This window comes from Geotrypetes seraphini, chromosome 2, assembly GCF_902459505.1.
Source record: "Geotrypetes seraphini chromosome 2, aGeoSer1.1, whole genome shotgun sequence".
NCBI lineage: Eukaryota > Metazoa > Chordata > Amphibia > Gymnophiona > Dermophiidae > Geotrypetes > Geotrypetes seraphini.
In genome coordinates, this window is record NC_047085.1 from 348,351,878 (window position 1) to 348,377,382 (window position 25,505).

General features: G+C 44.9%; 1 protein-coding gene across 2 annotated transcripts in view; it reads right to left on the reverse strand.

Moving 5' to 3' along the window:
• PDCD6IP (programmed cell death 6 interacting protein) overlaps window positions 1-25,505 on the reverse strand; it is a 184,452-nt gene that overhangs the window by 58,904 nt on the left and 100,043 nt on the right. For both annotated transcript variants that reach the window (XM_033930347.1, XM_033930346.1), the window contains exons 11-13: window positions 19,657-19,768; window positions 8,317-8,486; window positions 1,999-2,247 (exon numbers count right to left, since the gene is read on the reverse strand). In XM_033930347.1, the coding sequence (XP_033786238.1) occupies window positions 1,999-2,247; window positions 8,317-8,486; window positions 19,657-19,768 (531 nt within the window). The remainder of the gene's footprint in view (window positions 1-1,998; window positions 2,248-8,316; window positions 8,487-19,656; window positions 19,769-25,505) is intronic.

The window sequence follows — 25,505 nt, forward strand, 5'->3', positions numbered from 1 at the left end:
CTGGCGACCCCCACGACCCCCCCACCCCCCTTCCCCGTACCTTTGGAAGTTGGCCGGACAGACGGGAGCCAAACCCGCCTGTCCGGCAGGCAGCCAACGAAGGAATGAGGCCGGATTGGCCCATCCGTCCTAAAGCTCCGCCTACTGGTGGGGCCTAAGGCGCGTGGGCCAATCAGAATAGGCCTGGAGCCTTAGGTCCCACCTGGGGGCGCGGCCTGAGGCACATGGTCGGGTTGGGCCCATGTGCCTCAGGCCGCGCCCCCAGGTGGGACCTAAGGCTCCAGGGCCTATTCTGATTGGCCCACGCGCCTTAGGCCCCACCAGTAGGCGGAGCTTTAGGACGGATGGGCCAATCCGGCCTCATTCCTTCGTTGGCTGCCTGCCGGACAGGCGGGTTTGGCTCCCGTCTGTCCGGCCAACTTCCAAAGGTACGGGGAAGGGGGGTGGGGGGGTCGTGGGGGTCGGCCAGGGGGGTCGCGGGTCGGCTGGGGGGGCGGTCGGAGGTTCTTGGGGGGGGGACGGTCGTTGGGGGGGAGGGGGGTTTGCGTCGAGGGCAGGAGGGCCTGGGATCCCTCCTGCCCGTAATGTAGTGCGGGGTGGGGTTAGGGGGTCGCCGTGGCCAGGAGGGTTTGGGCTCCCTTCTGGCCCGATATTGTCGGGAAGTCGGCGGTCCTTCGGGGTGGGGGTGCGAGTGGTCCTGCCGGGGGGGGGGATGTATCGGACGTCGGGGAGTCGGCCGGGCAAGAGGGCTTGGGCTCCCTCTTGCTCCGATCGTGGATGCGGGTGCGGGTGGGAGCGCGTGCGAGTGGTCGTTCGGGGTGGGGGTGCGAGTGGTCCTGCTGGGGGGGTGAATCGGGCGTCGGGCGGGGTGGGAACTATGTTTGAGAACTTTCGTATACCGCGCTCACGCATATAACGCGCGAGGGGTATGCGCGGTAGGTAAAAACGCGTATAACGCGCGCGTTATATGCGTGAAAATACGGTAAGTATAACACTACTTGCTCAACTGATTTTCTTGTGTATGCGATCATCTATCTCTTCTCTTTTTACATTGGACAAAACTCATCAATTTCACATTAGAATGAGTGAATACAAGAGTTGTATCAAGAACAAAAGATCTGAGAAACCTCTTGTTGGACATTGTCAATGCTTATAGTCATGCTTTTTATTGTCTCAATTTTTATTGAATTTTTGTGTATAACACAGGGATGTGATGCAAAAATGGGAATACCATGACAATTCCAAAGATACGTAACACTCGTTACAATTACCCCACAACAAGTTCCAGTCAAAGATAACTTCCTCTCAATACCCTCCCAACTTCCATTATAAATCTCCTCTTTATATCTCGCATATCCAACTCCCCCTGCCTCCTAACCCCCTACCCCCAACATATAAAGGAACATGTATGGAAAACTCTTTCAGGTTCTCCACTCTTCCCCTCCTCCCTCCCATTCTCATTTTCCTTTAATTACTGGAGCAATTTATCACATATTAAAATCCAATCTCACTTCAAATCACTTTATAAGTCCGAACTTTAAAACTTCTGTGTGCATCTTTTCTCTGTTTCATAAATCAATGATTCACAGGCGTCATGCGGTAAAAGAAAACTTTCACCAGTGGTGCAATTTAGAGCTTAGTCATAGCACACAATCTTATTAACACATATAAATGGCAACAATGCCACACAGAATTTAATCTTTCGCAATAGCTGTTTCAAAAAGCCAAGCAGCAAATATTTATGAGTCAAAGAACCTGAGACCCTTGATGTTGACAGCTTCCAGAGTGCTAGAATTTTTGAAAACAGACACCCTGACAAACGGCACCAAAGAGAGGTTTACGAAGCCTCTGCCTTTACAACAATAAAGCAAAGTGCCAGGGATTCATTTGTCTAGTAGCCACCAACCACCACCGAAGATCAAGTCTAGTGTTCTCCCCACTTGCTATTAGTACTGATTTAAGTCGCACCCAAACCTGTGCATTCTTAGTATGGTTTACCTGAATGCTGTTGAGGAGCTCCTCTTGCCTTTTCAGGTTCTCCTGTATTTTGTGTGTGTGTCGTCCATAAATCTGATCCAATTCAGTCACAGAAATGGCTTCCTCATTGATAGCACCATCTTGAGCTAGTGCAGTTAGAAATTTACTAGTCATGTCAAAATTAACAGACTTTAAATCATTTTCCAGCTGTTCTCTTTCCTTCATCACCTCAGCTAGGTTGGCTAGCAAAGATTTCAGGACACCAACAACCTACCCATAGGAAAATAAATTATAGTTACTATTTTAATTTTCAAAACCTTTAAGTATATATATTTCACAACTGATAGGGTCTCTCTCTCTCTGAATTTTAAGTATGATTACGTTATTTGAAAGAGGAAATATAGAAACTAAATAAGCACAAAATACAACATAACTAAAATTTGGAAGAAACCTTAACGAGTCTGATATTCAAAACAATTTAATGGGCAGGATAGGCTCCTACCTATATCAGTTGTGTTGGTCAGTATTCAGAAGCATTTAACACAGTAGTGACACTGAGGCACTGACCAGGTTTTGCTGGGTAGTTTCGAGAGAGTTAGTGTGGTCCCACATGTTATGCACCACCAGCTAAATATTGACCCAAATATGTTTAAGCCAATATGATATCCATGTAAGGATCCTGGAAACCAATTTTTTAAAAAAATCATCAAATGCTGAACTACTCATTTATTATTAAAACTAGTCTTATAGCCCGTTACATTAACGGGTGCTAGAATATGTGTATGTGTGTCTGCATTTATTTATTTCTCTCTCTCTCCTTAGTCTGTTTCTGTATTTTTTTTCTTTTTCCTCGGCTGTCCACCACCACCCCTTGCCTGCTCCCCCTGTCCATTCTCCCTTCCTTTTACCTCCCCTGTGTCCACCACCACCCCTTCACTGCTCCCCTTATCCAGCAGCATGGCAGGAAAGTTAAGTTAAAGCGGTGGGGGCTGGGAAGAGTAGAAGGCAAAAGGATCGCTTGAGGCGCTTAGCAGTTTCTGAACTGTGTCACTGGTCAAGCAGCCTGATTAGCATGCCCGGCCCTTCTTGAAAAAAAGTGCAGGATATTGTAGCTGTGGTGTCAAGTCACCAAGAACTGACTTATTTCATTACTATGTGGGACATCCCCTCTCCAAAAAAATAAAAAGGGATATGGATAGCTTAGAGTCATTGTGTTAACCACTACCCTCCCCCTCCCTCCAACTACATTTAGATGATTATGAGAGTTCCTATTATATCTTATGGATGCTCTCTGGACTCCTGTGCTGGTCAAAACAATCTCATTGATATCTTTTGATGCAAGCGTCCAGGGAGAAAGGACAGCACTTGGCTTTATGCTCTCACGCTATGAGAGTGCCACTTACTTCTCAACGGGCTGGGCTCTGTTTGGAGGATCAGGGAAGAAACGTGATTAGCACTGCCATCACCCTCAGAGAGCTCCAACTCCCTCCTCGCCGTTGCCGGGGAAGCTTAGTGCGTTTCCACCGCGGCTTCGGCAGCCTTCTGTCTGCGGGCCGCCCACCTGTCTGTGTGCATACATCTGCGGGAGGAAGAGGAGGCCGGGGCACGCGGGATGGCGGGGAGGCTGGGGTTGCGCAGAGCAGCAATAGCAGCAGCTCGGCCGTGCAGCCAGCGCTAGGCACAGCCGGGGTCAGGCATGGACCTTGCACCACCCGGGCCGGCTCCTCACTTCACTTGTGGAGGCTCGGGAAGGCAACGGCAGGACTCCGCATTCGCTCCCTCCGCGCATGCGCACTCTTGTGGCCACATCCGACATATCACGACTCAGGGAACACGGCCTAAGAGTGCGCATGCACGCTTAGCATTTTATTATTATAGATTCATCCCTGTTGCAGTCATGTATTCCCAATCTTTAGGGTTCTAGTGTGACAAAATAGTAGTCCATTATCACAAAACTAAGATCATTAATAACATCTACATAAGAAAACTGCTTCTTAGGTGGCATAAAGAAAGTAGGAAACATATTCTGGCCCTGTGGCTCAATGGTGGTATTGTGTGCCATGCAACATTAGCCACTGTACAAGTCCATATTTCCTATTTTCTGTTCGTACCTGATACATAAATATTCTTCATGGGACATGTTGATGGAAGAAAACAGTGCCAGATCTTTTTCATGCTATGCCCCTAGGTTTTAGAATTCTCAGCCCATGGTCATTCACTGTTTTGTGTGGATTTCAGTAAGATTTCTAAAACTTAGCTTTTTAAGTAATGAGTTAACTGCAGGTGTTTTGGTGGATCTTGGATTATGTCCTTGTTTTTAGAAGATTGGTCATTAAGGATCCTTTCAGATTTACAGATGTTATTGTTTCTCGTTAATTTTCGAAGGGCTCATACTGATGTCCATCATTTAAAAGATTTTTTTCTAATTCTTTCAAGTTTATACATTCTCCCCAAGGGACGAAGAGTGTTAGCCAATTTTTATTTGGATCTGTTTGGACAATATTGGCAACGATAGTCCGAAGGGTTTTGGTTTTTTGAGCTGATTGTTTCTATATTACGTCTTCAGGCAGCATACAACAATCACCTTGACTTATATATGTAATATATCTGCCAATATGTAACAAATCTGCTCACTTACAGAACCAGGAACTAATTAACATCTTAGCAAACAGCATGTTCAAACATGCTTAAGCACACATTTTTAGTGGACTTTAGTAAATACATAATTTGAATAAACTTGGATCTTTGACACAGCTTACAGCATTATAATAGTCTCTGTCAAAGCTCACTCCAGCCCATCCTCAACTGAATGGCCATATACCAGCAGTCTCAAACATGCGGCCCCCCAGGGACTATTTTGCGGCCCGCAATCTGTCCTCTCCACTTCACAAGATTTCCGATTGTGGAAAGGATAATCGCGTACAGTCCGCGACTGCGGCTCACCTAAAGCAGGGGTCCCCAATCTGTTTCCCTTCCCTTCTCACTGCCCTCCCTTAAGCCACCACAATCGGGGAACAGGCCAGCTCCGAGGTCTTAGCTCTCCCTGCTTATCTTCCCCAGCTTGGAGCCGACCAATTCTCGCCACCCGATGTCAATTCAAATGTCGGAGAGGAAGTTCCGGGCCAGCCAATCGCTGCCTGGCTGGGCCGGAACTTCCTCTCTGACATTAGAATTGATGTCAGGTGGCGAGAATTGGTCAGCCCCGTGCTGGGGAAGACAAGCAGGGAGAGCTAAGACCTCGGCGCTGGCCTGTTCCCCAATTGCGGCGGTGGCAGCCTGTTCCCCAATGGTGGTGGCTTGAGGGAGGGCAGGGAGAAATAAAGAAAGGGGGGGAACAGGGAGACAGAAAGAAAGAAGGGAGATGGGACACAGACAGAAAGGGGCATGGAGAGAGAAAGACAGAAAGAAAGGGCAGGCATGGAGAAAGAAAAAAAAGAAAAAGGGAGCACGGACAGAGAGAGAGAAAGAAAGAAGGGGGCAGGGTGAAAGAAATAAAAAGTTGGGGGAAGGAAGGAGACAGATGCCAGACCAGAGGAAAGGAAGGAGGGAGGGAGGGAGAGAAAGGAAAGAAAGAGATGTCAGACCATGGAAATAGGGACAGAAGAAGAGAGAGATAGAAGGGAAGGTAAGACATGGAAACGTAGATTTTGAAAAGAAAGCAGAAAAATTGAATATTAAGTTAATGCCAAAGATGGATCTAAGGCAGAAAGTGAAGACGGAGAGAAAAACAGTCAAAGGACAAGAAGGCCCTAGAAACAGTTAAAAGCACAGAAAAATAAAGTCACCAGCCAACAAAGGTAGGGAAAATGATTTTATTTTCAATATAGTGATTGAAATGTGTCAGTTTTGAGAAATGAAAGATATTAAACTTTAAATGTGAGGGCTGCAGTAAAAATAATGACAATTTTGCATAAGGTAAAATTCTTTACAGTTTATAAATCTTTCCTTTAACTGTTAAAGGAAAGATTTATAAACTATAGAATTTTACCTCATGCAAAGTTGTCATTTCTTTAATAAGACATTAACTATATTTTTCTGCGGCCCTCCTAGTACCTACAAATCCAAAATGTGGCCCCACTAAGGGTTTGAGTTTGAGACCACTGCCATATACGGAACACAGACCATGCAAGTCTGCCTAGTACTGGCCTTAATTATTCAATATATAGTAAAAGCTTGGTTTGCGAGCATAATTCGTTCTGAAACCATGCTTGTAATCCAAAACACTCGTATATCAACGCAAATTTCCCCATAAGAAATAATGGAAACTCAGACGATTCGTTCCACAATCTCAAAATTTTAATACGAAATACTGTATGTACTTGTATTGCAAGACCTCACTCGTTTAGAACAGTCACTACACTCCCGCAGTGTCAGAGAGAGAAGAACCAATTGTGATGATGTGATGTGTGTATACTATATGTACAGTGGTGCCTCACACAACGAACTTAATTCGTTCCAGGAGCAAGTTTGTTATGCGAAAAGTTCGTTATGTGAAACGCGTTTTCCCATAAGAATACATGTAAAAAAAAATAATTCGTTCTGCAGCATAAAATATGCTAAGATGACATAAAAAAGATAAATTTTTTGTTATTATTTTCATTTAGATACATCTAAAAACACACATTTTTTAAATTTAAAGACAGACTAAGTAGAGTCTCATAAAATCCCCATCAGTGCTCTCAAAGGCAGCGTTTTGATCAGCATCCCCACCTCATTTAAACGGGATTTCTATTGCCAAGTTTAGTTCAGTTACTTGGTGTATTTTTTTTTCCCCCTGTAAGAAATGGAACCGGAAATTATTCCTCCCTCCCCAGTCTAACATCCCTTGGCACACAGCGACGTCTGCATTGCTGGCCCCGCTCTTCAGTACGTCTAACCCTGATGGGCAGAAAGCACCCCCCTCATATCGTAGCCATTTCTGTACTCGCAGCGATCCCCCCCCACCACTTACCTCGCCGCATGCACCCGACTACCGGGGATTAAGAGCCGTCTCTGCTGGAGCCGACGACTCCAGTGCTGTCCCTGCTACAAAAGCTTCAGCTTCCACAGGCGTTATTTCAGGAGATCAAGAGGGGGGAGGATGCTTCACCACATGAGGGGAACTGTTCTTTTTTTTTTTTTTTTTAGCATCGGGGAAGTAAACAGACTGCTGCAGGAAACAGGCCTCTCTTTTCCCCGACCTGTGTCTCCCAGTGCTCTCCCCTCCACAGCACCGCATCAGCCTGTCAAGCACCAAACAGTAACCTGGCCCCGGAGATCTAGGCGGAAGCGCCTGCCTCTCCAACCCCATCAAGAACTGCACAAAAACGGCGAGGCCTAACGGCCTCGTACCCCCGAATGCAGTCATCACTTATTCTACCCACCCCCACCACTCCGGTCACTACTTACAGGAAAAGCCCGTATGCGCATCTTGGTGTCCCTCCTGCTGCCCGTGCTTTTGCTGAGGTTCGACATGTTCGTCGGCTTTTGGAAGGGGGGGTGGGGAACAGGGAGGAGGAGGAGGCCGTGTATAACTCCGCGCGTCCTTTGTCGCGAGCAAAAGAGTAAACGTTGACTTAATTTACATAATAACTAAAAGAAAAAAAAAAGAAAAGGGGGAACCGAAACCTAGGGAAGAAGAGGCGACGAGCAGAGAAACCGTCCTGGTTTGTTTTTGTGGAGCAGAGAGGGGGGGAAGGAGGGCTTCGCGAGGCCCCGGCCCGACCTTCACTCTTCTGTCGCTTGGCCCTCCCCCCCTCTCGCACTCTGCCCGCCTCCTGGTGTTCCGTCTTCCCCCTCTCGCTCGCCTTTCTTCCGCCGGACAGCGCGTGCAGCACCCGGGCGCTGCGCGAAGCAAGCGCAGATCCGCCCCCCCCAACGCATCAGCAGTAGGCGCGGATGCAGCTCGGGCGACTTCGTTGTGTGAAACGAAGTTCGTTGTAGGGAGCAAGACATAAAGTTCGTTGTGTGAAGCGTTCGCTGTGCGAGGCGTTCGTTATGCGAGGCACCACTGTACTTGTATTGCAAGACATTGCTTGTTTATCAAGTTAAAATGTAATAAAATGTTTTGCTTGTCTTGCAAAATACTTGCAAACCAAGTTACTTGCAATCCAAGGTTTTACTGTATACTATTATTTTCAGATTAGAGATACTCTGTGTTTATCCCATGCTTTTTTGAACTTTGTCACCATTTTCCTCTCCATCATCTCTCAGGAGAGCATTCCAGGCATCAACCATCCTCTCCGTAAAGAATAATGTCCTAACATTACTCTCAAGTCTACCACCCCTCAACATCAGATTATGCCCTCTGATTTTACCATGTTCTTTTCCAGAGAAGTATCTGATAGGGTATGTGCTCACCTCACTGCCCTGCATGGTATTTGCAGGATTTGCTGAAGGAATGGCAGCATTGAGCTCTGCTTCCGGTTTACATAGAAGTACCAATGTCTCATGGTGCATTTGATAGTTCTGTTTAACTACTGCATCTGCGCTGACAGCTTTATCTAAAATAGTGCAGAAGTTGGTGCCCTCTGGGAGGAAAAGAAAAAATAGACAAAATGATTCAAAAATACATACTAACAAAACCAATTCTACAATCCAAGGAATTTTAAAGCTTTTTCACCAGAATCTCTCATGGTCTGCAGTGAACCTGGCATTTCAATGCCAGCACCATAGAAGAAAAAATTAAAAAATTTAAATTGAACCAGGTTGGGCAGACTGGATGGACCATTCGGGTCTTTATCTGCCGTCATCTACTATGTTATTATATCCAGTAACCAGCATTGAATTTCTGGTCTATTTTTAGCCAGCCAAGAAATAGCCATCTAGCTCAATATTCAGCAGCTAGCCAGCTACAAGTCTCAATGGCCAAAGACAGACCACCTTTTATGGGTGGCTTTATCTGGTGAGCTGCTAAATATTGGCAGTGACCAGCTGTAATGTGACAAAGCTTGTCACCAGCCAATCCCTAAGAGGAATATTCAGTTGGAGATAGTTGTCTATGAACATAAGAAGTTGCCTCCGCTGAGGCAGACCAGAGGTCCATCTCGCCCAGCGATCCGCTCCCCCGGCGGCCCATCAGGCCTATTGCCTAAGCAGTGGTCCCTGACTATTTCTATAACTACCTCTTGCTCCTATCCCTATAACCTACCTCTACCCGGTACTGTGCTTGGGTTCCAACTGCCGAAATCTCCATTAAAACCTAATCCAGCCCATCTAAATCCTCCCAGTCATTGAAGCCCTTTCCAGCCCATCCTCCCCCAAACGGCCATATACAGACACAGACCGTGCAAGTCTGCCCAGTACTGGCCTTAGTTCAATATTTAATATTATTTTCTGATTCTAGATCCTCTGTGTTCATCCTATGCTTCTTTGAACTCAGTCACCGTTTTCCTCTCCACCACCTCTCTCAGGAGCGCATTCCAGGCATCCACCACCCTCTCCGTAAAGTAGAATTTCCTAACATTGCTCTTGAATCTACCACCCCTCAACCTCAAATTATGTCCTCTGGTTTTACCATTTTCCTTTCTCTGGAAAAGATTTTGTTCTATGTTAATACCCTTCAAGTATTTGAACGTCTAAATCATATCTCCCCTGTCCCTCCTTTCCTCTAGTGTATACATATTCAGGGCTTCCAGTCGCTCCTCATATGTCTTCTGGCGCAAGCCTCCTATCATTTTCGTCGCCCTCCTCTGGACCGCCTCAAGTCTTCTTACGTCTTTCGCCAGATACGGTATCCAAAACTGAACACAATACTCCAAGTGAGGCCTCACCAATGACCTGTACAGGGGCATCAACACCTTCTTCCTTCTACTGGCTACACCTCTCTTTATACAGCCCAGTATCCTTCTGGCAGCAGCCACTGCCTTGTCACACTGTTTTTTTGCCTTTAGATCTTCAGACACTATCACCCCAAGGTCCCTCTCCCTGTCCGTGCATATCAGCTTTTCACTTCCCAGCATATACGGTTCCTTCCGATTATTAATCCCAAAATGCATTACTCCCTCTTCAGTGTCTACTCTGTTACAAATCTTGGTATCATCTGCAAAAGACACACTTTTCCTTCTAACCCTTCAGCAATGTCACTCACAAACATACTAAACAGGATCGGCCCCAGCACCAAACCCTGAGGGACTCCACTACTCACCTTTCCTTCCTCCGAGCGAATTCCATTAGCCACCACCCTCTGGCGGCTGTCCGACAGCCAGTTTCTAACCCAGTTCACCACTTTGGGTCCTAACTTCAGCCCTTCAAGTTTGTTCAATAGCCTCCAATGAGAAACCGTATCAAAGGCTTTGCTGAAATCTAAGTAAATTACATCTAGCATATGTCCTCGATCCAACTCTCTGGTCACCCAATCAAAAAATTCAATTAGGTTCGTTTGACAAGATTTACCTTTAGTAAAGCCATGTTGCCTCGGATCCTGTAACCCATTAGATTCTAGGAAGTACACTATCCTTTCTTTCAGCAACACTTCCATTATTTTTCCAACAACTGAAGTGAGGCTTACCAGCCTGTAGTTTCCCGCTTCATCCCTGTGACCACTTTTGTGAATAGGGACCACATCCACTCTCCTCCAATCCACAGGAACCACTCCTGTCTCCAGAGATTTGTTGAACAAGTCTTTAATAGGACTCATCAGAACCTCTCTGAGCTCCCTTAGTATCCTGGGATGGATCCCGTCTGGTCCCATTGCTTTGTCCACCTTCATTTTTTCAAGTTGCTCATAAACACTCTCCTCTGTGAACGGCACAGAATCTACTCCATTTTCTCCTGTAACTTTGCCAGACAATCTCGGTCCTTCTCCAGGATTTTCTTCTGTGAACACAGAACAGAAGTATTTGTTTAGCACATTTGCTTTTTCCTCATCACTCTCCACATATCGGTTCTCAGCATCTTTTAGTTTAGCAATTCCATTTTTCATCATCCTCCTTTCACTAATATATCTGAAAAGATTTTTGTCTCCCTTTTTTACATTTTTAGCCATTTGTTCTTCCGCCTGTGCTTTCGTCAGACGTAGCTCTCTCTTGGCTTCTTTCAGTTTCACCCTGCAGTCCTTTCTGCACTCCTCTTCTTGTTTTTTTTTTATATTTCATGAACGCCAACTCTTTTGTCTTTATTTTCTCCGCCACTAATTTGGAGAACCATATCGGCTTCCTTTTTCTCTTGTTTTTATTTATTTTCTTCACATAAAGGTGCGTAGCCATTTTTATCGCTCCTTTCAGCTTAAACCACTGTCTTTCCACTTCTCTTATGTCCTCCCATCCTAACAGCTCTTTCTTCAGGTACTCTCCCATTGCATTAAAGTCCGTACGTTTGAAATCTAGGACTTTAAGTATCGTGCGGCCGCTCTCCACTTTAGCCGTTATATCAAACCAAACCGTTTGATGATCGCTACTTTCCAGATGCGCACCCACTCAAACATTAGAGATACTCTCTCCATTTGTGAGGATCAGATCCAATATCGCTTTTTCCCTCGTGGGTTCTGTCACCATTTGTCTGAGCATAGCCTCTTGAAAGGCATCCACAATCTCCCTACTTCTTTCCGATTCCGCAGATGAAACATTCCAATCTGCATCCGGCAGGTTGAAATCTCCCAACAGCAGCACTTCCTCTTTCCTTCCAAACTTTTGGATATCCACAATCAGATCCTTATCAATTTGCTGCGATTGAGTCGGAGGTCTGTAGACTACACCCATGTAGATAGAAGTTCCATCTTCTCTTTTCAAAGCGATCCATATCGCTTCTTCCTCTCCCCAGGTCCCTTGCATTTCGGTCACTTGGATATTGATCTTTACATAGAGAGCTACTCTTCCACCTTTTTGACCATCTCTATCCTTCCTAAAAAGATTACATCCCGGTATGTTTGCATCCCATCCATGTGATTCACTGAACCATGTCTCTGTAATAGCGACAATATCTAGATCTGCCTCTAACATCAGTGCTTGCAGATCATGAACTTTGTTGCTTAGACTGCGAGCATTTGTGGTCATCGCTTTCCAGCTATTTTTCAGCGGTAATCTCATTTTTCGTATAGGATTTTTGTTTTGTTTCACTTTCCGCTGCAATGCTAAGAAATGAATTGCTGATATTGTTTATGTTGCAATCTTTATTACTATTTTGCCAGGGGTGGTCTCTATAATTGTCCTTCATACATACATCACCCCCACCTTCTAGCTTAAATGCCTAGAAACATATTGTCAAAATCCTTCTTCTGCAAGGTTTTTTTTTCCTGCTGTAGCCCATCATTGCAATATAGCTTCTTGTCCTTCCATGTATTTCCTCATCCTCCTATGTACCTAAAGCCATCTTAATGACACCAGGCTTTGAGCCACCTATTAAAGTCCTCTGTGATTTTTACTCTTTGTTCTCCCTTTCCATATGCAGGCAGTATTTCAGAAAAAGCTAAACCAAGCCACACAAGTGGACTTCCCAATTAATTATGGTTTTCAGACCCAAATAGGAGAAACAAGAAGTTCTAAATAGGTGTATACATTTGTTGGAAAACCCTTTTTCTATTTAATTTAGTTCATTTTAAAACCACAGAAGATAACCAAAAATCATAAGAACATAAGAACTGCCGCTGCTGGTTCAGACCAGTGGTCCATCCTGCCCAGCAGTCCACTCACGCGGCGGCCCTCTAGTCAAACACCAGCATCCTGAGACTAGCCCTACCAGCGCACGTTCTTGTTTAGCAGGAACATGTCTAACTTTGTCTTAAATCCTTGGAGGGTGTTTTCCCCTATAACGGCCTCCGGAAAAGCATTCCAGCTTTCTACCACTCTCTGGGTGAAGAAGAACTTCCTTACGTTTGTACAGAATCTATCCCCTTTCAACTTTAGAGAGTGCCCTCTCGTTCTACCTACCTTGGAGAGGGTGAACAACCTGTTCTTTTCTACTAAGTGTATCCCCTTCAGTACCTTGAATGTTTCGATCATGTCCCCTCTCAATCTCCTCTGTTCAAGGGAGAAGAGGCCCAGTTTCTCTAATCTTTCGCTGTATGGCAGCAACTCCAACCCCTTAATCATCTTACTCGCTCTTCTCTGGACCCTTTCAAGTAGTACCGTGTCCTTCTTCATGTACGGCGACAAGTGCTGGACGCAGTACTCCAGGTGAGAGCGCACCATGGTCCGGTACAGCGGCATGATAACCTTCTCTGATCTGTTTGTGATCCCCTTCTTTATCATTCCTAGCATTCTGTTTGCCTTTTTTGCCACCGCCGCACATCGCGTGAACGGCTTCATCGACTTGTCGATCAGAACTCCCAAGTCCCTTTCCTGGGAGGTCTCTCCAAGTACCGCCCCGGACATCCTGTATTCATGCATGAAATTTTTGTTACTGATATGCATCACTTTACACTTATCCACGTTGAACCTCATTTGCCAATGTCGATGCCCATTTCTCGAGCCTGATTATGTCACGTTGCAGATCTTCGCAATCCCCCTACGTCTTCACTATTCTGAATAACTTTGTATCGGCCGCAAATTTTATCACCTCGCTCGTTATACCTATGTCCAGATCATTTATAAAGATGCTAAAGAGCACGGGTCCAAGCACCGAACCCTGCGGCACCCCACTAGTGACGTTCTTCCAGTCCAAGTATTGTCCATTTACCCCCACTCTCTGTTTCCTATGCTCCAGCCAGTTTTTAATCCATTTATTTCACCCTCGATTCCATGGCTCGCAATTTTCCGAAGTAGTCGTTCATGCAGAACCTTGACGAACGCCTTCTGAAAATCCAGATATCCAGATTCTGAAAATCCAGCCCTTGTCTATCTGTCTGTTTACTCCCTCAAAGAAGTGCAGCAAGTTCGTCAAACACGATCTGCCTTTGCTAAAATCGTGCTGACTGGTCCTCATCAGCCCGCATCCGTCAAGGTGATCAATGATGCTGTCCTTTATCAGTGACTCTACCATCTTTCCCGGTACAGAGGTCAGACTCACAGGTCTGTAGTTTCCCGGATCTCCCCTCAAACTTTTCTTGAAGATTGGTGTAACATTCGCCACCTTCCAGTCTTCCGGAATCTTTCCCAATTTGATCGACAGATTGTCTATTAGTTGAAGCAGTTCAGCTACGGTCCCTTTCAGTTCCTTGATGACCCACGGATGGATGCCATCCGGTCCCGGGGATTTATCGCTCTTAAGCCTATCAATCTGCCTACTCACCTCCTCTAGACTGACCATCAATCCTGTCAACTTTCCGTCTTCGTTTCCAGCATATAGCCTGATGGGTTCCGGTATGCTGTGTACATCTTCTTCGGTAAATACAGATGCAAAAAATGTGTTCAGTTTGTCGGCGATTGCTTTGTCCTCTTTTAGCGTTTCCTTTATTCCATGGTCATCCAATGGTCCCACCACTTTCTTCGCAGGCCATTTCCCCTTAATATATCAAAAGAACGGCTTGAAGTTCTTTGCCTCCTTGGCTATTTTTTCCTCATAGTCTCTTTTGGCCCCTTTTACCGCCTTATGGCACCTGCGTTGATGTTGTTTGTGCTTTTTTCAGTTTTCGTCCGATTTTTACCTTTTCCATTCTTTAAATGAAGTTTTCTTGTCTCTGATCGCTTCCTTCACTTCTACAGTGAGCCATGCCGGTTCTTTGTTCTTTTTCCTCTCGGATCTCTTGTTGATACGCAGTATATATAGATTTTGCGCCTCGGTGACTGTGTGCATAAAAAGGGACCAAGCTTGCTCTAGCGTTTTTACAGTGCTTATCCTCTTCTTAATCTTCTTCCCTACCATGAGTCTCATCCCTTCATAATTCCCTTTTCAGAAGTTCAGTGCCGTGGTTGTCGTTTTGGACCGATGTTTCTCCCCTGCATCCAGATCAAAGCGGATCATATTGTGATCGCTGCTTCCCAGCGTCCCTTCTACATCTTGTGCTGGTCTTCACAGGCCATTTAGAATTAAGTCCAGAATTGCATTTCCTCGACAAGTTGTTCCTGGAAGCAATTGCCTACAGCATCCAAGAACTTGGTCTCTCTAATGCAGCCAGAGGTGCCTAGGTTCCAGTCTATTCCCAGATAGTTGAAGTCACCCATGATAACTGTGTTGCCTCCCTTGCAGTTACGTTTAACCTCATCTGTCACTTCTCCGTCAATTTCTTCGGACTGCCCTGGGGATCGTAGTAGATGCCGATCTTCATTTCCAGGCCATTTGTTCCTGGAATTTTGACCCACTGAGACTCTAATTTACCCATCAGCTGTGGCATGTTCTCTCCAATAGATTTAATTTCCTCTTTGACGTATATGGCAACGCCCCCACCTTTTTGAGTCACTCTGTCTCTGCGGTATAGTTTGTATCCCGGTAGCACAGTGTCCCAGACGTTTTCCTCAGTCCACCATGTTTCCGTGATGCCTATGATGTAAATGTTATCTTTTTGTGCCATGGCTTCTAATTCACCCATCTTATTTCTAAGGCTCCTTGCATTCATGTACATACACTTGAGTTTGCGACCTGTTCCTTTCTTGCATTTTCTTCCCTTTTGTGTCCTTTTCGATCTGTCTTGCCTGTAATCCAGTGAGTCTTTCCCTCTATCTTCTTGCACAGTATCCTCTGGGTATACCGGTTCCCGAACCATCGACTCTCTCTCTCAGTTGACTGTCAGCTTTCCCCGTCTTCGTAGTTTAAAAACTTGTCCACTTCTCTCTTGATGTTGCTTGCAAGTTGCAAGTAGCCTCGTTCTGTCTCTGCTGAGGTGGAGTCCATCCTTCCTGTAGAGCATGCTCTTCCCCCAGAATGTCGTCCAGTTGCGCACGAAGTGGAATCCTTCTTCCTCACACCAGTGTCGCATCAACGCGTTGACTGCTTGCAGCTCCATCTGCCTCTTCTCATCTGCCCTGGGTACTGGCAGGATCTCCGAGAATGCTATCCTCAGCATTCTGGTCTTCAACTTCCTTCCTAGCATCTGGAACTGGTCCTTCAGTACTTCCCTGTTGTAGTTCCTGTTGCTCACTTTGTTCGTCCCCACATGGATCATCACAGCCATATCTTCTTCTTCCACACTGTTGAGAATCCTGTCGATGCGGCTCACTATGTCTTCTACCTTGGCTCCCAGTAGGCAGGTCACCAGCCGATCAAGTCTTCCTCCCGCTATGTGGCTGTCAACTTGTCTGATGATGGAGTCCCCCACGATGATTGCTGTCCTCTCTGTCTTCTTCTGATTCTCCAGCCGCAGGTCCATGTCCCTGGTGTATGTCCATCTCTCCTGCCGCATGTCCGTATCCTTCATTCTCGCTGCTGTGCCACTCATTTCTTCCTGGTGATTGTCCGTCGGGTGATCTATACTCTCTGTAGGTTGTCTTTCGGCAGTTCCACTATTGCTTCTTGATTTTCCTGTATGCCTTCTCAATGAACTTCTCCAGCTCTCGGACTTCTTCCTCTATGGTGTCCTCTGTCTTGTTCTCTGCATCTCTGTCTCCCTCCTCCGCTGCTTGAAGTGCCTCCAGTTACAGTATTCTACCCTCCAGGAGTCTGACTTGTCTCTTCAGGCTCTCCAATTCTCTGCATCGAGCGCATACGTAAGACCGCCTCCCAGAGGAGAGGTAGTCATACATATGGCAACCGACTATTCCTCAGAGATCATTGATTCAAATTTGGGTGCAGACAATAGTGGGATATGAATATTCTGACTGGACTCCAAAAAGAAATTTGATTTCCATTACATTTTGGTGATAAGTGCTAATTACATTAAGGTGAGCCATAAAAAGCTGGTTTTTAAGCCACACAATGAAAAATGTGAAAGGTATTCAAATAGTCCTTGTGTAGAGGAAGATTTTTCTGGTCTTGCTCAATATCAAAAGTCCTCTATTTACATCATAAACAACTCTTTCACTAATACGTACATCAAGAGTGTGTGAGAGTGTGTGTGAGAGTGTGAGTGTGAGAGTGTGTGTGTGAGAGTGTGTGTGAGAGTGTGTGTGAGAGTGTGTGTGAGAGTGTGTGTGAGAGTGTGTGTGTGAGTGTGAGTGTGAGTGTGTGAGTGTGTGAGTGTGAGTGTGTGAGTGTGAGTGTGAGTGTGTGTGTGTGTGTGTGTGTGTGTGTGTTGCAAACAATCAAGGAAATGTTTCAAAAGTATACATAGCAACAGAAATTTTACATATCTCTGTCCGGGATCGATGCACCAACGATGGCCAGCGTTTCACAATTCTCTTGCTGCCTCAGGGTTTAAACTGCTCATTGATCTTCTCCTCAGGGAGTACACATAAAGCGTCTCTCCCTGCACCACACGATAGAGAAATTCAGGGCAAAAAAGGATGGGGGCCAAGGACAAATGCCTTCTCCCTTAATCTAAAAGTTTCCACCCCCCTTTTTTGTCTGTCAGAATTCAAAAAATGTGACCACAGACTTCCCCGCCAGAATTTAAAAATTGAGTTCAATGGATGTTCCCACCTAAATTCAAATTTCCCACCAGAATTCAAATCTGTGACCAACAAACTTTCCCTCCACATTTCAAAATTGTGACCCAACAAACTTTCCCACCAAAATTTAAATTCATGACCAACAGACCTCCCTGTTCTCAATCAGGTCAGTGAACCCACTATATATAAAGACAAACTGCAGACCTCAGAGCATAACCTACAGAAAACCACAGCATGATAGCTGAAACATCGGTTCTACCTACCCAGACACGGCAAGACCCAGAAACAGAAACAATCGTGACGCCAGCCGCAGAAGCCTAAGAGAGCATAGGTTATTATCCCTCGTGGTGTTCCCCAAAGCTTCCACTTTATGATAAACTATTTTTAAATACCAGTAACACTGCTGTCTGTTGAAAGCAAATCTGAGGATTAAACTCAGGCTCTTTTTATTCAACTAATCAACTTTATGACATTTTTAAGCTTATCCATAATCTACGCAGCAAAATTTCATAATTACACCAACATTTTTCTGAAGTAGACTCTCAGTATGTGTAACTACTCACCAGATGTCCAATAGAAAAATACCTTAAGTGGATTTAAAGCCTAAAGAAATAACTACAAACAGGGATTTTGGGGCCAAAAAATGGCCCAAAAATGAAGATCTCAGTTTATATTCAAGCTACCATCTGACTACTGGCATCGCTGTTCTCCTCCACTCAACCCTCAATGACCACCAAGGCTGTAGTCTTCCATGCACACGCCCCCTTCCCCGTGATAAACACCAGTGTTGTTGTCAACGATGTACACCCCCACCCCTGATGAATATAGTCCTTCAAGGATGACCTCTCCCCCTTTACTTACTGTTGAAGACAGCTGCTGCTAGTGCCACCGATGCCAAAGAAATCTGTTGCTGCAATCATTCACACTGAAGAAACCTGGATGTCACAGACCCCAAAGTAAGTGCTTAAGCAGCAAACTAGAGAATGACATGGTGGCTGATACCCCTGGCTAGCCGCAGGGAGCCATAGGTAACATGCTGAAATGGGGAGCGAAAAAATAGTAGTTGCTGCGGGGACAGGGACAAGGCCATTCATCGCCCCATGGAGCAGTGGTCTTGTCTCCACAGTGAAGGGAACATGCGTGGTCACGGATCGCGTGGTCCAGCAGCCCTCTCCCACCCGATCGCTGCATTCCGTCATCTCCCTCGTGTGCCAAAATTAATTTTTCATCTCCCAGCAACACGTTTTCAACAAGTCACATGCGGCTGCTTCAGTTTAATCTACTTCTCTGAAGCAACTGGAAACAAGAAGTTCAGTCAGAGGAGAAGATTCAACTGAAGCAGCCGCGCGTGACTTGTTTAAAGCGTGCCGCTGGGAGAAGAAAAATTAAATTCGCCACATAAGATGAGGGGGGGGAAGGAGATGGCGGGACGCAGTGATCAGGCGGGAGGGGTCTACTGGACTGCGCGATCCATGACCATGTATATTCCCTCACATAAAAAGGAGAGAGTGAAAGGGAAAGAAATGCTAGGCCAAGGGGATGAAGAGGGAGACAAATATTGAACCCACAGCAGGAAAGAGAAAGGGGAGGACAGGCATGTGAGCTAGATGCTGGAAGCAGGAGGAGAGAGAGGGAAAGAAGCTAGATGGGGTTGAAAAGGAGAGAGACACATTGGTGTGGAAGAGGAAGAGAGGGGAAATCTGGACACAGGAAAGTAACAGAAACAGAGGGGAAGTTATATACATGGGGGCCTAGGGACAGAGACATAAAGGGGAGATACATGGGGGAAATTATGTGCATGGGGGCATAGGGACAGAGACATAAAGGGGAGATACATGGGGGAATTATGTGCATGGGGGCATAGGGACAGAAACATAAAGGGTAGATACATGGGGATGGTATATGGATACAGGGGGGACAATGCCGGACACAGGAGGGAATATACAGATACAGAGGGGAGATATTAGAAATGGGGAAAATAGGAACACAGAAGTGAGATGGTTTGTGTGGATGGTTTGTGGGAATGGGATAGGGACCAAGCTCGCGGGGACGGGGATAAATTTTTTCCCCGAGTCATTCTTTACAGCAAACCCACTTTGGGTCTCTCATCCATGAACTGTGACGTTCTGACACAGGCATGACAAATTTAAGACAAGCAGGAACTTAAAAGCCTGAAAACAGTTTATTCAAAAGTGGTTATTTCAAGCACTAATCGCAGAACATAAACTCTCACAGCAATATCCACCAGTGAGAAGAGGAAGTTAAAAAAAGGAGAATATGATGACAATTTTCTTGCAGTTACAGAACTTATTTAACGACAGCTGTATTTATTCAAACTACCAACCTGCTCGTAGAGGCTTATAAAGTTCATTTGATGGTGTTCTTTGCCAGCGCTCTTTGAATTTTGTTCTTAGATCATTGTCTGTAGCTTCTTCCTCATCCAAATACTTAAGTGACTGTTATAAAAACATAAACCAAAGGCAGTGCACATAGATATTAGTGGAATGACATTTGCAATTTAATTCCTCAAAACTGAAAATATGACTCAAAAAAGGATATAATATTCAAATGTGTTTAAAAAGACAAAACTTTGCACCCATACTTAGGTATCTAGTAAAGAAAAAAAACAAAACTTAACAGCAAAATTACTTACCTGTGGCAGGTGTTCTCCAAAAATAGCAGACATATTCTCACATGTGTGAGTGACATCATCCACAGAGCCCAGTGTGAACACTGCCAAGTGTAATGCCACTTAATATCTTTGAACAATTGTTCAATTCTTCTTTTTTTTTTTTTTTTTTTTTTCAGTTCAATATTTTTATTAAGCTTTATGAAAAGATACAGTCCAAAAATGCATTCAGATACATGTACGATACCGGGATCTCGAAACTAATAACATTTAGTGTAACACAGCAGTAACTACAATCAATTGTAATTGGGTTTGAAACCTTCTAAGAGATCCAAAATACTTGGACTGCTTATAAGAAAACAGAAAGAAAGAAAGAAGGAGAAAAAAGATAAAAGAAAGAGAAGGAGAGAAAGAGAGAAGGACAGGAGTGTCTATGAAACAGATCTAACATAGGAGTCTAAGAATTTCCAAGGTGAGTTGCATAGTGTCATGTTCATGGATAGTCGAGCAATATTTTTCTTCTCATAAGCATATGATTCAAATTTATGATACATGCACAAAGATTTCTTTTCAATTCTTCTAATGTTGTCACTAACTTGACGCCTCTGAATAAACCCCGACTGGTCCATATGAATCAATGTAGGCAAGCACTTCCCCAAGACCTTAGCCAAAATTTTTGCATCTGTATTCAAAAGTGAAATGGGCCGATATGCACCACAGCTAGAGGGGTCCCTCCCCGGTTTAAGCAATATGAAAATACCCGCTTCTCCCATCGAAGGTGGTAGCATATTACCTCCCCGCACCCCATTAATAACCCGTATCAATAAAGGAGCTAGATCATCCCGATACTGTTTGTAAAAACTGTTTGTGTACCCGTCCAAACCCGGGACTTTCCCAATTTCAATTGGGCGATAACCCCTACAACTTCCCCCAAAGAAACAGGACCATTAAGATATTCCATATCAGATTCCCCCAGTTGCGGTAGAGTCACCTTATTCAGATATGCCGTGATAGACTCCGGATGTACCCCCTCCACCTTCCCATATAATTTGGTGTAAAAGGAAAGAAAAACCCTTCTAATAGCCCCATCAGTACACTGAGTAATCCCTTCTACATCCCTGAGTCGTGTAATAGTGGCTCGAGCCTGCTTCAATTTGATATACCGAGCCAGGCGCGAGCCAGCTTTATTACTATATTCGTACACAGTTTGACGCAATCATAGTCTATAAAAATCAATGTCCTCCATCTGCAGAAGAGAAAGCTCATGACGCACTTTCAGAAGCCGTGCAAACACCTCTGGGTCATGAGAACGCTGGTGCTGCCTCCCCAGGGAAATCAAACTCTCCCTAAGTAATACAACCCTGCGCTCTCGCGTCCGCTTGAGGCGAGCCCCCCCCCATTTAATAAAGACCCCTCAAATTACAGCTTTAAGAGCATCCCACAAAATGGAATCACTAACCGTGCTATTATCATTGTAATGCAGATAGTTAGCAATAGCTTCCCCCACCTCGCTGGCCACCTTCATATGCTTTAACAATGATTCATTAAGCCTCCAAAAGGTACGGTGGTTCCCCACATCCCAATAGCCTACACAAGCTACCCAAACAGGTGCATGATCAGAGATATGTATAGCTTCAATTTCGGCTGCCCTGATCCCCCCCACTGATTACGATGAGTCCAAATACTATCAATCCGAGCATAGGAACAATGAGCAGAAGAGTAATGGGTATACGACCTCTGAGAGGGGTGGAGCAAGCACCAACAGTCAATCAAACCCAGGGAGGACATCAAAGCAAGAAAGGCCTTACGAGAGGCTCGGGAAGAAGGCCGAAGTCCTCCCTGAGAGTGATCCAGCTGCACATCAGGAGTGAGATTAAAATCCCCCCCCAAATATACTGATCCCACCACAAAATTTACCAAATCTTCCTTAAGAGAGGCATAAAAGGCTGCCTGACCCTCATTAGGACCATAAATATTAATCACAGTGATGAGACGGCCCTGCAATGTGCCCTGCAGCGCTAGGCATCTCCCCCCGGAATCTCTATATACCTTCTGAACTGTGAAACCCAAACCTTTTCGGATAAGAATTGCCAGCCCTCCCACTTTTTTAGCTGACATTGCACTTTGATGAGTCCATATATGCTCAAAATGAGAGGATCTCAAGACTCCCACATGTCTGGGCTGCAAGTGGGTCTCTTGAAGCATACAAATATCCCACTGTAAGCGATTCAATTCACGATACACTATACTGCATTTACCTGGACTGTTCAAGCCATTTACATTCCATGATCCAATAGTAAGAAGTTTACGTGCACTCCCCCCCAGAAGCTGACCCCCTCAACAAAGGACCAGCCAGTCCATAGAAAGTGAAAGTTACCCCCAGGTGACTAGCCCAATCTGCTCCCCTGAGCTCTAAAACAAAACCAAGAACTACAGCAGGACAAGCAGCAAAAGAAGCTAGAAAGAAACATCCAAAAATGCAAAGTCCAATACAAAGAGTAAGACCGGAGACATCACACCACCCAGTGAGGCTCCCAGTCCAGACAGTTCAAAAATTCAGCAGAAAAGTATGGTCTGAACATCAGGTCCCCATTTTGGCCGTACGCTTTCCGGAGCGCAAAACTGTAGACCAAACTCCATTCAATCCCGATGCACTAGCTGATTCCGGCACAGGCACAGGCTCAGGAATGTTCATGCAGCCCAGCTCTTTCATAGCAGACCAGGCTTTCATTACTGCAGTCACTCTCCGAGACCTCCCATTGACTGTAAGCCATACTCCAAAGAGGAAAAGCCAGCTATACTTGTGGCCACCATCCCGCAATGCTTGTGTGACCTCCTTAAATGCCCTGCGCTTCTGTAGTGTGGACCAGGCCAAATCTTGGTATACTCCCACCTCCAGCTCTTTCCAACGGAAACGGAGATGGCGCCTTGCCATCTGCAAGACCCGCTCTTTGAGGGCATAATCTGCAAAACAGGCAATGATATGCTTAAATCCAGGACTTCTCACTGGGCCCAAGCTCCGGTGTGCCCTCTGTAGCTGAATCTCGCCAGGTACCTCAGCTCCATCCACACCAAGTAGGCTAAGACAAAACTCTTGCACCACACTCTTGCAGTCACAATACACCTCCCCCTCCGGAATTCCTTTGAATCGCAGGTTACAGCGGCGCAATCTATTCTCAAGATCTTCCACCTGCGCCTGTAAATCCTGCAGCTCGGAGGAGAGGCGAGCCGTTGATTCCTTGACCCCCGATACCGATGTAGATAGCGCTTCCACATGGTCCTCAGAAGCCAATACTCGGGCTCCCAGCTCTCCCACATCTGCACGGAGTTCTGCCAAAGCAGCTTTCACATCCACTCTTACTCCTACCATTTCTTCCTTTAGCTGCTGAAACCACATTTGAAATGATTTATGCGCTGCCTCACCAAGCTCCACCGGAAGCACCTCAGTCCCAGCGTCGGCCGACTCCGCCGGCATCGAGGGCCCCTCAGCCATTTTGAGCGGGTCTCCTGCACCCCCCTGTGCTTCGCTCGCCGATTTCTCTCCACCATCACCAAAATATTTTAACTTGTCTAGTTTTTTCCGTGTCGCCATTTCCACAGCAACTAAAGAACAATCTTGGTAACAAAATTAGCACAGCGCTGGAAGCTTAAAAGCCGTTTTTTCACCACTGCCCCTACGGAGCTCACAAATCAGGCAGCCATACACTAGGATGACCACAATTGTTCAATTCTAAGTCTTTCTTTAGATCTTAACTCCAGCAATTTCACTTGTATTATTATGAATCACTGTTCACAAAGTCATATCTACTATTTATTTGTATAGGAATATGAAGACTATTAGACACTAAAAGTTAACGAATATTTTATATATATAAAAAAAAGGAAAAATAAAAAGTATTTAATAAAGACTGGACTGATGAAAAATGTAGCAACTGAGGCAGTGTGGTGCTCGGTTGCAGTCAGAAGGCCCATACAAATAAATAGTAGATATGACTTTGTGAACAGTGATTCATAATAATACAAGTGAAATTGCTGGAGTTAAGATCTAAAGAAAGACTTAGAATTGAACAATTGTTTGAATATACATCAGTTGACATACTTTAGTGTGTTACTTAATATCTTTGAGACAGTGACTTCCCATACAATGCTCAAGCGCAGAACCATCAGTACAGAACAGAAGCTAAGACAACTCCAAGGGAAAGGAGGGTGGGGGGGATATGAGAATACTTGCTACAGTATGTAGCTTTTCTTTCTCCAAGGACAAGTGGATATAATTGTCTTACATGTGGGACTTAGTAGCTACCAGTTCACTAATTGGCAAATGAGGTTAGTAATATTTATTTATAAAAATTATAGTCCACCTAAACATAAGTGGGTTCCAAAAATACACACAAAATTAAAAACGCAACAAAATAAAATCCATGATATAAAAATACTAAACAGTAAAATGTAGAAACATAGAAACATGATGGAAGATAATGGCCAAATGGTCCATCCAGTCTGCCCACCCGAAGTAACCATTATCTCTTCTTCTCTCTAAGAGATCCCACCGTGCCTATCAAGTTTAAGTTTTAATTTACCGACGTGCACCTGGCCAGTTTACAAAGCTAAAAATATTAAAATAAATTTTAGAAGGGGGGTAGGAGGAGAAAATGTGAACATTAAATAAACAAATTACAATTACAAACACAAGTTTGAGGGTGAAGAGGGAGGAAAGTTAATAATTATATCGTTAAAATAAATTAATTAAGGGGAATGGGGGGTGGGGGCAATATCTCTTTGAAGGTGCGGCCTCCAGAATTGTACACAATATTCTAAATGAGGTCTTACCAGAATCTTATACAGGGGCATCAATACCTCCCTTTTCCTACTGGCCATACCTCTCCCTATGCATCCTAGCATCCTTCTAGCTTTCGTGTCACCTTTACAACCTGTTTGCCCACCTTAAGACCATCACATAAATCACACACCCAAGTCCTGCTCTTCTGTCCTGCACATAAGTTCTTCACCCCCTAAACTGTACCGTTCCTTCGGGTTTTTGCAACCCAAATGCATGACGTTGCATTACTTGCCATTAAATTTTAGCTGCCAAATTTCAGACCATTCTTCAAGCTTTGCCAAGTCTTTCTTCATGTTATTCACACCATCCAGGGTGCCTACTCTATTGCAGATTTTGGTATCAATCACAAAGAGGCAAATCTTACCTGTCAGCCCTTCACCAATATCATTTATTAAAATGTTAAAAAGAACAGGCTCAAGAACAGAACCTTGAGGCACACCACTGGTTAACATCCCTTTTGTCAGAGCGATCTCCATTGACCACTATCCTCTGTCGCCTTCCACTCAACCTGTTCCTGACCCAACCTGTCGCTTTGGGACCCATCCCGATGGCATTGTTTATTTTTTAGATGATGTCTGTGGGGAACACTGTCAAAGAAATTGATCAGATTTGTCTGACAAGACCTACCTCTAGTGAATCTGCGTGGAACGAGGAGCAATGGCAGGCTAACACTCAAATTGGTTGTGTATCATCTGGGCTCAAAATACTTTTCAGCCAAGGGGAA